This window comes from Scyliorhinus canicula, chromosome 2 (genome assembly GCF_902713615.1).
Source record: "Scyliorhinus canicula chromosome 2, sScyCan1.1, whole genome shotgun sequence".
Taxonomy (NCBI): Eukaryota; Metazoa; Chordata; class Chondrichthyes; order Carcharhiniformes; family Scyliorhinidae; genus Scyliorhinus; species Scyliorhinus canicula.
The window spans coordinates 86,436,562-86,449,254 of NC_052147.1; the positions used below are offsets into that span (position 1 = coordinate 86,436,562).

At 48.2% G+C, this 12,693-nt stretch overlaps 1 protein-coding gene across 2 annotated transcripts in view; it reads left to right on the forward strand.

The window, feature by feature from the left end:
- Positions 1–12,693, forward strand: part of stard9 (StAR-related lipid transfer (START) domain containing 9) — a 391,160-nt gene that overhangs the window by 337,046 nt on the left and 41,421 nt on the right. For both annotated transcript variants that reach the window (XM_038782026.1, XM_038782033.1), the window contains exon 23: positions 9,705–10,236. In XM_038782026.1, coding sequence (XP_038637954.1) covers positions 9,705–10,236 — 532 coding nt within the window. The remainder of the gene's footprint in view (positions 1–9,704; positions 10,237–12,693) is intronic.

Sequence of the window (12,693 nt, forward strand, 5' to 3'; positions counted from 1 at the left end):
ACATAATAGGGCAACACAAGGTATACAATGTAACTACATAACACCGGCATCGGGTGAAGCATACAGGGGTGTAGTGTTTATGAGGTCAGTCCATAAGAGGGTCATTGAGGAGTCTGGTAACAGCGGGGAAGAAGCTGTTTTTGAGTCTGTTCGTGCATGTTCTCAGACTTTTGTATCTCCTGTCCAATGGAAAAAGTTAGAAGAGTGAGTAAGCCGGGTGGGAGGGGTCTTTGATTATGCTACGCTTTCCCCAGGCAGCGGGAGGTGTAGATGGAGTCAATGGATGGGAGGCAGATTCGTTTGATGGACTGGGCTGTGTTCATGATTCTCTGAAGTTTCTTGCGGTCTTTGGCCGAGCAGTTGCCATACCAGGCTGTGATGCAGCCAGATAGGATGCTTTCTATGGTGCATCTGTAAAAGTTGGTAAGAGGTAAAGTGGACATGCTGAATTTCCTTAGTTTCCTGAGGAAGTATAGGTGCTGTTGTGCTTTCTTGGTAGTATTGACGTGGGTGGACCAGGGCAGATTTTTAGAGATGTGTACCCCAAGGAAATTTGGGCCTCACAGTAGCATGGTGGTTAGCATCAATGCTTCACAGCTCCAGGGTCCCAGGTTTGATTCCCGGCTGGATCACTGTCTGTGTGGAGTCTGCACGTCCTCCCCGTGTGTGCGTGGGTTTCCTCCGGGTGCTCCGGTTTCCTCCCACAGTCCAAAGATGTGCGGGTTAGGTGGATTGGCCATGCTAAATTGCCCGTTGTGTAAGGTTAATGGGGGGATTGTTGGGATACGGGTTACGTGGGTTTAAGTAGGGTGATCATTGCTCGGCACAACATCGAGGGCCGAAGGGCCTGTTCTGTGCTGTACTGTTCTATGTTCTATCTCTACCTCGGCCCCATTGATGTTGACGGGGGTATGTGCAGTACTTTGCTTTCTGAATTCAATTTAAGAGTTTCTACAGGTATCTAAAAAGGAAAAGAGCTGAGCATTGGTTCACTAGAGAGAGGGTCTGGGAAATTAATAACGGAAAATAAGAAAATAGCTGATGAATTGGACAGATATTTTTGCATCTGTCTTCACTGTAGAGGGCATAAATAATATCCAAGAAATAAGTGTGCATCATGAGGTGAAGGGAAGGGGGAGCTTAAAACAATTGAAATCATCATGGGAAGCTGGCAAATCCCCAGGTCCTGAGGGACTTTATCCTCTGGTCTCAAAAGAAGTAGCTGCTGAGATAGTAGATGCATTGGTTTTAATTTCCCAAAATTATCTAGATTTAGGAAAGGTCCCGTCAGATTGGAAAATAGCAAATTAATCCACAGTAGGAGGGAGAAAGCAGGAAACTACAGGTCAGTTAGCCTAACACATATCATTGGGAAAATTATGGAAACTATTATTAAGGAGTGGGGCTGTTAGAAAATCTCGATCAAATCAGGCAGTCAACATGGTTTAGTGAAAAGGAAATTGTGTTCAGAATCCTTTGAGGAAATAACAAGCAACATGGATCAAGGGCAAATTGTGGATGTGGAAAATGAAAGTGCATGAAGAGAATCGGTTAGGTAACAGGAAACAGAGTAGGCCCAAATGGGTCATTTTCGGCAAGATGTAACCAGTAGAGTGCCAAAGGGCTCACTGAACATCGAACATACAGTGCAGAAGGAGGCCATTCGGCCCATCGAGTGTGCACCGACCCACTTAAGCCCTCACTTCCACCCTATCCCCGGAAACCAATAACCCTTCCTAACCTTTTTTTTGGACACTAAGGGCACTTTTAGTATGGCCAATCCACCTACGCTGCACGTCTTTGGACTGTGGGAGGAAACCGGAGCACCCGGAGGAAACCCATGCAGACAAGGGGAGAATGTGCAGACTCAGCACAGACAGTGATCCAGCAGGGAATCGAACCTGGGACGCTGGTGCTGTGAAGCCACAGTGCTGCTGCCTCAACTATTTACAATTTTTATCAATGATTTAGATGAAAGGAACAAATGTATAGTTGCTAAATTTGCTGGTGACCCAAAGATAGGTGAAGAGCTATGTTTTTGGTCATATTTTACCTTGAAAAAGTAGCCATCACAGGGATATAGGGAGGTTAATTGAGGGGCAAAAATGTGACAGAACCAAAGAAACTTGTACACTTTGGCAGGAAGAATAGAAAAGTGTATTATCTACATGGAGAGAGACTGCAGAACTCTGAGGTTGTGGGATCTGGGTCTCCTGGGATATGAACCACAAAAACATTACGGCAGGTACAGCAAGTGACGAAGGCAAATGGAATTTTGTTGTTTATTGCAAGGGGAATTGAATATAAAAGTAGGGATCAAAAACAAAATGCTGGAAAACATTAGCAGGTCTGACAGCATCTGTGAAGAGAACAGTGCTACGTTTTGAGTCTGGAAGACTCTTCGTTAGAGCTAGAGAGAACTGGAAATAGGATGAGGTTTATGTTGTTGTGTGTGAGGGGAGGGGAGCAGTAAAAGGACTGGATTGATGGCCAGCGATATTTGGAGGCTGGGAAGAGATTGACAAATAAATTGTGGACAAAAAGACAAAGGAATGTAAATGGTGGTGATCATGGCTAAGAAGGGTGCTGATCGCGGCACAGTGAGAGATCAGAATGTGTTAATGGCAGAACAAAGGTAAGTAGTGTGTCAAAGAACAACCTGGAACAGGGAACAGACAGCCCTTGTGGGGTGGAGACGATGGTAAGGGAAAAACAGGATGGAAAGCAGGATGAAAAGGGGGATGGAAAAATGAATCAATGAAAAATGAGAAATGAAAATAAATTGATCGGAATTAAAATGGGGTGAAGGTGGAGGAGTGAGTTAACAGTCTGAAGTTGTTGAACTTGGTGTTAAGTCCAGAAGGCTGGTTAGGGGGTTTCTCATGTAGAGAAGCAGTTCATCCGCATAGAGCGAGACGATCCTCTATAGAACATAGAACATAGAACTGTACAGCACAGAACAGGCCCTTCGGCCCTCGATGTTGTGCCGAGCAACGATCACCCTACTTAACCCACGTAACCGGTATACCCGTAACCCAACAATCCCCCCATTAACCTTACACTACGGGAAATTTAGCACGGCCAATCCACCTAACCCGCACATCTTTGGACTGTAGGAGGAAACCGGAGCACCCGGAGGAAACCCACGCGCACACGGGGAGGACGTGCAGACTCCACACAGACAGTGACCCAGCCGGGAATCGAACCTGGGACCCTGGAGCTGTGAAGCATTGATGCTAACCACCATGCTACCGTGAGGCCCCGAGGCCCTGTCTCCAAATGCCAGTTCACCACTCTGCCGATCTCAGGGTGATGGCCAGTGATTCGATTACCAGTGTGAACAGGAGTGGGGATAACCGGCACCCCTGCCTCATTCCCAAGTGCAGCCGAAAGTATTCGGACCTGGTGGCGTTCTTCCGTATGTTTGCACTGGGAGTTCTGTACAGGATCTTCATCCACGCAGATAACCCTGCTCCAAACCGTTCAAGCACCTTCATGAGTTACCTCCATTCTATTTGATGAAAGGCTTTCTCAGTATCCAGAGAAATGATTACCTCTGGCATTCTCTCCCCGGATGGGGTCTTTATTACATTCAGCAGGTGTCTGATATTTGCTATTAGTTGTCTGCCCGTAACAAACCACTTCTGGCAGGCAGCTCTCTAGGCGCCTCGCCAGTGCTTTCGTTAGGACTGCATCAGCGTTTAGGACCATAAGACATAGGAACAGAATTAGGCCACTCGGCCCATCGAGTCTGCTCTGCCATTCAATCATGGCTGATATTTTATCCCCATTCTCCTGCCTTCTCCCCATAACCCCTGATCCCCTTATTAATCAAGAACCTATCTATCTCTGTCTTAAAGACACTCAGTGAATTGGCCTCCACAGCCTTCTGCGGCAAAGAGTTCCACAGATTCACCATCCTCTGGCTGAAGAAATTCCTACTCATCTCTGTTTTAAAGGATCATCCCTTTAGTCTGAGATGGTGTCCTCTGGTTCTAGTTTTTCCTACAAGTGGAAACATCCTCTCCACGTCGACTCTATCCAGGCCTCGCAGTATCTTGTAAGTTTCAATAAGATCCCCTCTCATCCTTCTAAACTCCCAACGAGTACAAACCCAGAGTCCTCAAACATTCCTCATACGACAAGTTCTTCATTCAAGGGATCATTCTTGTGAACCTCCTCTGGACTCTTTCCAAGGCCAGCACATCCTTCCTTAGATACAGGGCCCAAAACTGTTCACAATACTCCAAATGGGGTCTTCCCAGAGCCTTATACAGCCTCAGAAGTACATCCCTGGTCTTGTATTCTTGCCCTCTTGACATGAATGCTAACATTGCACTTACCTTTTTAACTGCTGACTGAACCTGCACATTAACCTTAAGAGAACCGTGAACAAGGACTCCCAAGTATCTTTGTGCTTCTGCTTTCTGAAGCATTTGCTCACTTAGAAAATAGTCTATGCCGAAATACCTCCTTCCAAAGTGCATGACCTCACACTTTTCCACATTGTATTTCATTTGCCACTTCATTGCCCACTCTCTGAGCTTGTCCAAGTCCTTCTGCAGCCCCCTAGCTTCCTCAATACTACCTGTCCCTCTACAGATCTTTGTATCGTCTGCAAACTTAGCAATAGTGCCTTCAGTACCTTCTCCCAGATCATTAATGTATATTGTAAAAAGTTGTGGTCCCAGCAACCCCTGAGGCACACCACTAGTCACCAGCTGCCATCCTGAAAAAGACCCCTTTATCCCCACTCTCTGCCTTCTGCCAGTCAGCCAATCCTCTATCCATGCCAGGATCTTACCCTGAACACCATGAGTTCTTAACTTATTTAATAGTCTCCAATGCGGCACCTTGTCAAAGGCCTTCTGGAAATCTAAATAAATCACATCCACTGGTTCTCATTTGTCTAACTTCCTTGTTACCACAACGAACAGCACGGTAGCGTTGTGGATAGCACAAATGCTTCACAGCTCCAGGTTCGAATCCCGGCTTGGGTCACTGTCTGTGTGGGGTCTGCACATTCTTCCCGTGTGTGCGTGGGTTTCCTCCGGGTGCTCCGGTTTCCTCCCACAGTCCAAAGATGTACAGGTTAGGTGGATTGGCTGTGATAAATTGCCCTTAGGGTCCAAATTGCCCTTAGTGTTAGGTGGGGTTACTGGGTCATGGGGATAGCACGGGTAGGCAGCACGGTAGCATGGTAGTTAGCATAAATGCTTCACAGCTCCAGGGTCCCAGGTTCAATTCCCGGCTGGGTCACTGTCTGTGTGGAGTCTGCACGTCCTCCCCGTGTGTGCGTGGGTTTCCTCCGGGTGCTCCGGTTTCCTCCCACAGTCCAAAGATGTGCGGGTTAGGTGGATTGGCCATGCTAAATTGCCCGCAGTGTCCTAAAAAGTAAGGTTAAGGGGGGGTTGTTGGGTTACGGGTATAGGGTGAATACGTGGGTTTGAGTAGGGTGATCATTGCTCGGCACAACATCGAGGGCCGAAGGGCCTGTTCTGTGCTGTACTGTTCTATGTTCTATGTTCTAATAGGGTGGAGGTGCTCTTTCCAAGAGCCAGTGCAGACTCGATGGGCCGAATGGCCTCCTTCTGCACTGTAAATTCTATGAAATTCTATGAACTCTAACAGATTTGTCAGACACGACCTCCTTTGACAAAGCCGTGCTGACTCAGTCCTATTTTATCATGCACTTCCAAGAACTTCGCGATCTCATCTTTAATAACAAACTCTAAAATCTTATCAATGACCGAAGTCAGGCTAACCGGCCTATAATTTCCCATCTTCTGCCTCCCTTCCTTCTTAAACAGTATTACACTAGCCACCTTCCAGTCCTCTGGGACCCTTCCTGTCTCCAGTGATTCCTGAAAGATCACCACCAATGCCTCCACAATTTCCTCAGCCATCTCTTTTAGGATCTGGTCCAGGTGACTTATCCACCTTCAGACCTTTCAGTTCCCCAGAACCTTCTCCTTAGTAATGGTCACTGCACTCACCTCTGTCCCCCGATTCTCCTGGAGCTCTGGCATCCCACTGGTGTCTTCCACCATGAAGACTGATGCAAAGTAACTATTGAGTTCATCTGCCATTTCTTTGCTTCCTATTATTACTTCTCCAGCCACATTTTCTAGTGGTCCAATGTTTATTTTTGCCTCTCTCACTTTTTATATATTAAAAACATCTCTTCCTACTTCTTTTATATTACTAGCTAGCTTGCACTCATACTTCATCTTCTCCCCCCTTATTGCTTTTTTGGTTGTCCTTTGCTCGCTTTTAAAGGCTTCCCAATCCTCTGGTTTCCCACTAATCCTCGCCACTTTGTATGCTTTTTCTTTAGCCTTTATGCTGTCCTTGACATCCCACGTCAGCCATGGATGCCTTGTCCTCCCCTCAGCATGTTTCTTCCTCCTTGGGATGAATTTCTGTTGTGCCTCCCTAATAACCCCCAAAAACTCCTGCCATTGCTGTTCCACTGTCTTCCCTGATAGGCTCCTTCTCCAATCAACTCTGGCCAGCCCCTCCCTTATGTCTTTGTAGTTACCCTTATTTAATTGTAATACCGTAACATCTGATTGCAGCTTCTCTCCCTCAAACTGCAGGGTAAATCCTATCATTAGAATTTAGTTTAAGAGGGAGATGGGTCTTTGTCCTTTTTGAGGATCAGTGAGATCGAGGCCTGTGTGGGCGGCAGGGCCCCCTTTGACAGTGAGACGTTGAACAACTCCTGCAAGTGGGGCCAGCACTGCTGCAAATTCTCTGTAAACGTCTATCTGAATCTGTCCAGTCCTGCCGCTTTCCCTGATTGCATGGAATTAATGCACTCCACGATTTTGCCCAGCACTAGCAGTGCTTCCAGCTCTTGTTTCCGGTCCTCCTGCACACTGGTGTATCCAATTGTTGAGGAATTGTTCCATCACAGAGTCCTCCTCCGGGGGGGCGGGGTCTGCTACCAGCAGTTCCGCTGTCGATCAGCCGCTGCTATTTTGCCCTTTCTTTCTGTTCCTAAAGACCATATAAGCTATGATGTTGCCCTGATCACTGCCTTCAGTGCCTCCCAGAACGTGAAGGGTGAGATCTCCCCATTCTGGTTGCAGGTTACATAACTGTCAATGGCTTGGGATATCTTTGTACAGAATTAGAGCGGCAGGGTGACACAATGGCTAGTACTGTTGCCTTAGTGCTCCAGGGTCCCGGGTTCAATTCCAGCCTCGAGTACTGCGTGAAGTTTGCACTTTCTTCCCGTGTCTGCCTGGGTTTCCCCCACAGTCCAAAGATGTGCAGGTTAGGTGGATAAATTGCCCTTTAGTGTCCAAAAGGTTAGGTTGGGTACGGGGATAGGGTGGAGGCATGGGCCTAAATAGGATACTCTTTCCAAAGGCCGGTGCAGATTCTATGGGATGAATGGCCTCCTTCTGCACTGTAAATTATAGGAATTCCTTACCGGCTTGGAGAGCTGCATCCAGCCTCCATGCGGGGGGGGGGGGGGGGGAGTAGGAGTAGGAGGGGCCCAACCTCACGTCCATGTGTGTGGTCGGAGATTACAATTGTGGAGTATTCTGCTTTTGTTACCCCCAGAAGCACTCTTTTCCCCATGACCAAAATGTCTATACGTGGTAGGCCTTGTTCACGTGGGAGAAGACGGAGAATTATTTTTTTCTTGGGTGATTGAAACTCCATTGGTCTACCCACCCATCTGCTCCATAAAGGCGCTCAATTCTCATGCCATCCCTGATACGGTTCCTGTCCTGGGGTTGGATCTGTCCACTGTCGGATCCTGTATGCAGTTAAAGTTTTCCCGGGAGGCACACCGTGGCCTCCTCCTTCGTTGTACTTCTGTACACCAGCCTGCTCACTAGTGTAGTGACTCCCCTAACAGTCGGATTCCCCCATTGAAACCCTGTCTCCTTCCTTCACCCACCCCCCCCTGCGCATCTGCCTGGTTCGCCCCTGCCGCTCTCGGCTTCTTGCAGCCTGCATTCTGGCTATTGGCCTCTATCGTTGGTTCCAAGTCCATTTTTCTGGATAACTCTGCTGTCCTCCTCTGGGGCGTCAAAGTAGTGTTCTTTACTTTGGTGCGTGATGCATAGCTTGGCAGGGTAGAGCATGCCAAACCTCACCCCACTTTTGTACAGCGTGGATTTGGCACCATTGAATTCTGCCCGGCGCTTGACCAGGTCAGCACCAATGTCCCGGTACAAGTGGATGGAATGTCTCCGCCCACCTCAGTATCCGCTCTTTGTCCTGGTACTTGTGTAGCCTCACGATTATTGCCCGTGAAGATTGCCATGTCCTGGGCTGCAGCCAAAACTACCTGTGGGCGCCGACTACCTCCTGGAGATTGGTGTGGCCCTCCTCGCCAACAGCTTCCCGAACATCGCTGCTGTGTATTCTGTGGGGTTTCTCCCTCTGTTCCCTCCAGAGCCCCATCATTCTCAGGTTTTCCTAACGCGATCGGTTCTCTCGGTTGTCAACTTTATCCTTCAATCCTCTCTGTGTCTTAGCCAGCCTCGCCACCTGGGCCTCAGTGCCACGATCCAGTCCCATTGGTCCGTGGCAGCTTTTTTGAGGTCCCGTGTTATCTTTACCTGGGCCTTTAGCCCTATGTTGTTCATTGTCTCTCTCGTGCGTGCCCATGTGGCCTCCAGTGTGCCTTGACGGCTGTCAGGAGGTCTTTTCTCATCTCTTCCCTATGTCTCTGGAGCTCGGAGGTAGTGAAGCCTGTCAGCTCCTGGGTCTGCGCTGGAGGTTTCCCTCCCCTCGTCTTCACTAGCTTTTCGGCTGTGCCACTGATCCTTTCCCATCTTGCTTGGCAGTGCGGTTGATGAGGGATTAGGGAGATTATCAGTACTTTTGGTGCCCGTTTCTTGGGGCTAAAGCACCAGGGTCGAAGTTCTTAGATGTGGGCCACCTTTCATGCAGCCGTTCAGCTCATGGCCGCCACCAGAAGTGCAGATAGATTCTTAACCATGGGGTTAAACCATCGGGATAGCTGGGAAAGTACCGTTGAGGCCACAATCTGATCAGCCTCATTAGTCTGTTCATATATATGTTCCCTCCACTCTATTACCGACCTTCCTTTTTGTTCTTCCCCTGCCCCACTTTGCCTTGGCTCTACTACTTATTAACTGTTAAATCAACCTTGTGTGGAGGTATGGAAAGGACAAAAGTGCAGGGAAAATCCAGAAAGGTCCGGCAGAATTTACGACTATTGTACTTCCCATAATAGAAACTGTCATTCTTTTTTCTGCTTCCCACCCTGCAGCTGGTCAGATTAATGGGTTGGCCAGCTGCATGTGGGAATACAAGCAACAAGAACCCACAGCAGGACCCCAGCACGGGAAGCAGAGATCAGGGATGGTATGGGGGGTGGGAGGGGTGGTGTGATTATGGAGAAGATCACAGGAGGGTCAGAAAAAAGCGCAATTGACAGAAAGAAAGCCAAAGGCTCCCTTGAGGGTTTGGCAAAATAATTCCCCCACAAGGAGTACTCTGAAAGGCAGTCACCTTCTGAAACCCACAACTCCTGCCTGTTTCATTGCTGGATTTCCAAAGCCTTGCAAACAAGCCCAGTATCAGTGAAATTTATATTTGGCTCCTAATGGTACTGAGCCTGATATAAATTGGTGAAGTGTCCCATTCTTTATCTGCATCTGCAGCATCTTGTTATTGCCGTGTTAACAACTGTCTCTTCCTTTTATTCTCAGACCAACAATGTCTAGTGAGTGAAGAGAAGCGTTTAGTGTCCCTGGAGCAGCACCGTCGAGAACTGGGTATACAGACAGACACTGCATCGTTCACTGAGTGCGGGGTACAAATCACACCGCAAACTGAGGAAATTTCTTCGATCGAGCAGGACAGGAAGCGACTGGTGCAGTTGGAACTGCTGCAGAAACACTCACTGAGGAAGGCTGAGCGAAATATCAGCAAGAAAAGAGTCAAGTACCAGCTGGAGAGAATTGCCGGGAAGCACAAGCTTTTGGAAGCAAAAACCAACCTGCAACACTTGGAGGCTGCAAGTTTACTCAGCAAAGATCAACTCGAACCACCAATCATGGACAAAACAAGCACATCACAAGCCAGTCCAAATCCACAACTGACCAAATGGAACAAATCATTTCCTCCGTACACATTACCAGCAAAAAAGCATTCACCATCTGTTCCTTTACTAACTAGGAGGCATTCTGATTCAAATGACCTGGTATCACGGCTGCATCCACAGTATGCCCCAGTTTACAGGTATGCTCATGTTACACAGAAATGGGTTTGTTTGTGGCTCATGATTGTTGCTAAATATTTAACTGGGACTGCCCTTTTATGCTTTGGAATAAAATACATATCTTCTTACTCATTAAAACAAATTTGACAAATCAAAAACACGAAGTACAGAATAGATCGGCAATTTGAAAGGGAGACCAGTGGTAGATTGGTGGTAGCAGGCTTGCCTCTGTTACAAGGTTGTAGGTTCAAGCCCCACTCCAGAGACTTCAGCACAGGAGCTATGCTGGTGCTCCACGACAGTATTGTGGGGGCCAGAACTGCTCTCAGCACTCTAGGTGTGCTCTACAGTTCCTTGTATAGCTGAATCATAACCTCTACCTCCTTGTATTCTAGCCCTCTAGATGTAAATGTTATCAGCTTTTTTTTAAACTGTTTTCGGAACCTGTTAATGACATTTTCATAATCTGTGGATCTAAGCCCCCAGGTCTCTATGGATTCCCACTATTTCTAACTTTTCATCATTTGAGGTTCTGCCCTTTTTAGGTTCAAAGTCCTTTTGCCACATTTTTTTACCCTTTCACTTAATCTATAAATATCTCATTACAATTGTACCCAACCGTCTACACTGCCGCCTCCCTTTGTGTCATTGGAAAATTTGGAAATGTGGCTTTCTATTCCATCACCTAATCATTAATGAATATGCCCCAACAAAGATCCTTCAGGAAGACCCTGTTGGCTGTAATTTTGGTAAACTGGTTCCTAGTGGTAGAGTGTGGGTTAGTGGCTCAGCTGTGGAGTGAATGAGGTCACTGAACTTTGGAGCAAGCATGGTTTGTACGTGTTAATTTCTTCTTTTTTTTAAAAAATAATTTTTATTGAAAAATTTTGAATTTATATAATAACGCACCCTAGTAAAATACCAAAAATAACAATAATATTAACAATCATAAACATTCACCCCACCCCCATGCACAACACAGCATTTTAACAACAACGCAAATTAACACAATATAAAGTTACAGAATAGAAACTACAACAAGGAACCCCCACCCCCCCCGGGTTGCTGCTGCTATTGACCAAGATACCTATCTTTGCGCCAGGAAGTCCAGAAAAGGCTGCCATCGTTTATAGAACCCTTGTATTGATCCTCTCGGCAAATTTGACCCTTTCCAGTTTTATAAATCCCGCCATGTCACTGATCCAGGTCTCCACACGTGGGGGCCTTGCATCCTTCCACTGTAGCAGAATCCTTCGACGGGCTACTAGGGACGCAAAGGCCAGGACACCGGCCTCTTTTGCCTCCTGCACTCCCGGCTCTTCCGCAACTCCAAAAATCGCGAGTCTCCACCCTGGTTTGACCCTGGATCCGACCACCCTCGACACCGTCCCCGCCACCCCCTTCCAGAATTCTTCCAGTGCTGGGCATGCCCAGAACATATGGGCGTGGTTCGCTGGACTCCCCGAACATCTGGTGCACCTAACCTCACACCCAAAGAACCTACTCATCCTAGTCCCGGACATGTGGGCCCGGTGCAGCACCTTAAATTGGATGAGACTAAGCCTCGCAGTTAATTTATTCTTTACACCTGACTTCAGACCCCTGAAAAATTGTGAGAAATGACAGAAGCTGAATATTTAGACTAAATGAGAGAAGGCTGAGGGAATCTTATTGAGGTATTTGGGATCATTTAGTGTCATTGTTGAATGCCGAGTATCCCATTGCTTCTTTTGCCAATTGCCGTAAATCTGTGCGCTCATGGTTCTTGAACCTTCTAATGGGAACAATTTCTCCCTATCTATTCTGTCTAGACATCTCGGGCGGGATTCTCCCAGCCCTGTGCCGGGCCGGAAAATCCCCAGGAACGGGCCATGGCGCCGTGTGGAGAATCGATGCCAATGGCGCCAGCTTGGCTGGCGCGGCGCCAGTTGCGGACCGCTCTAAGCGGCCAGCCCGCCGATTCTCCGGCCCGGATGGTACGAAAAGAGCCAAGTCCCGCCGGTGCCGTTCTAACCTGCTCTGGGCTGGCGGGATCTTGGCAGGGTTGGGTGGCGGCCTGGGGGAGGGGGGGTCCGTCCCCGAGGGGGGCCTCCGATGTGGCCTGGCCCGTGATCGGGGCCCACCGATCAGCGGGCCGGCCTCTGTGGCTGGGGGCCTCTTTTCCTATGCGCTGGCCCCTGTAGTTAATGTTGCGCCGGCGCGTTGAAGGAGGCCACTGCGCATGAGCACGTTGGTGCCGGAGCAACTGCAAATGTGTGAATGCGGTGCACAGTTTGCGTCGGGATCGGCAGTTGGAGCGGCGGGAACCGCTCCAGCGCCGTGCTGGCCCCCTATAGGGGCCAGAATTAGTACTGGGAGCGGCCCATTCATGCCGTCGTATAACGCAGAGGCGTTTACGACGGCGTGGACACTCTGCCACGGGATTGGAGAATCCCGCCCCTCATGATTTTGAATATTCCTATCAAATCTCCTTTCAG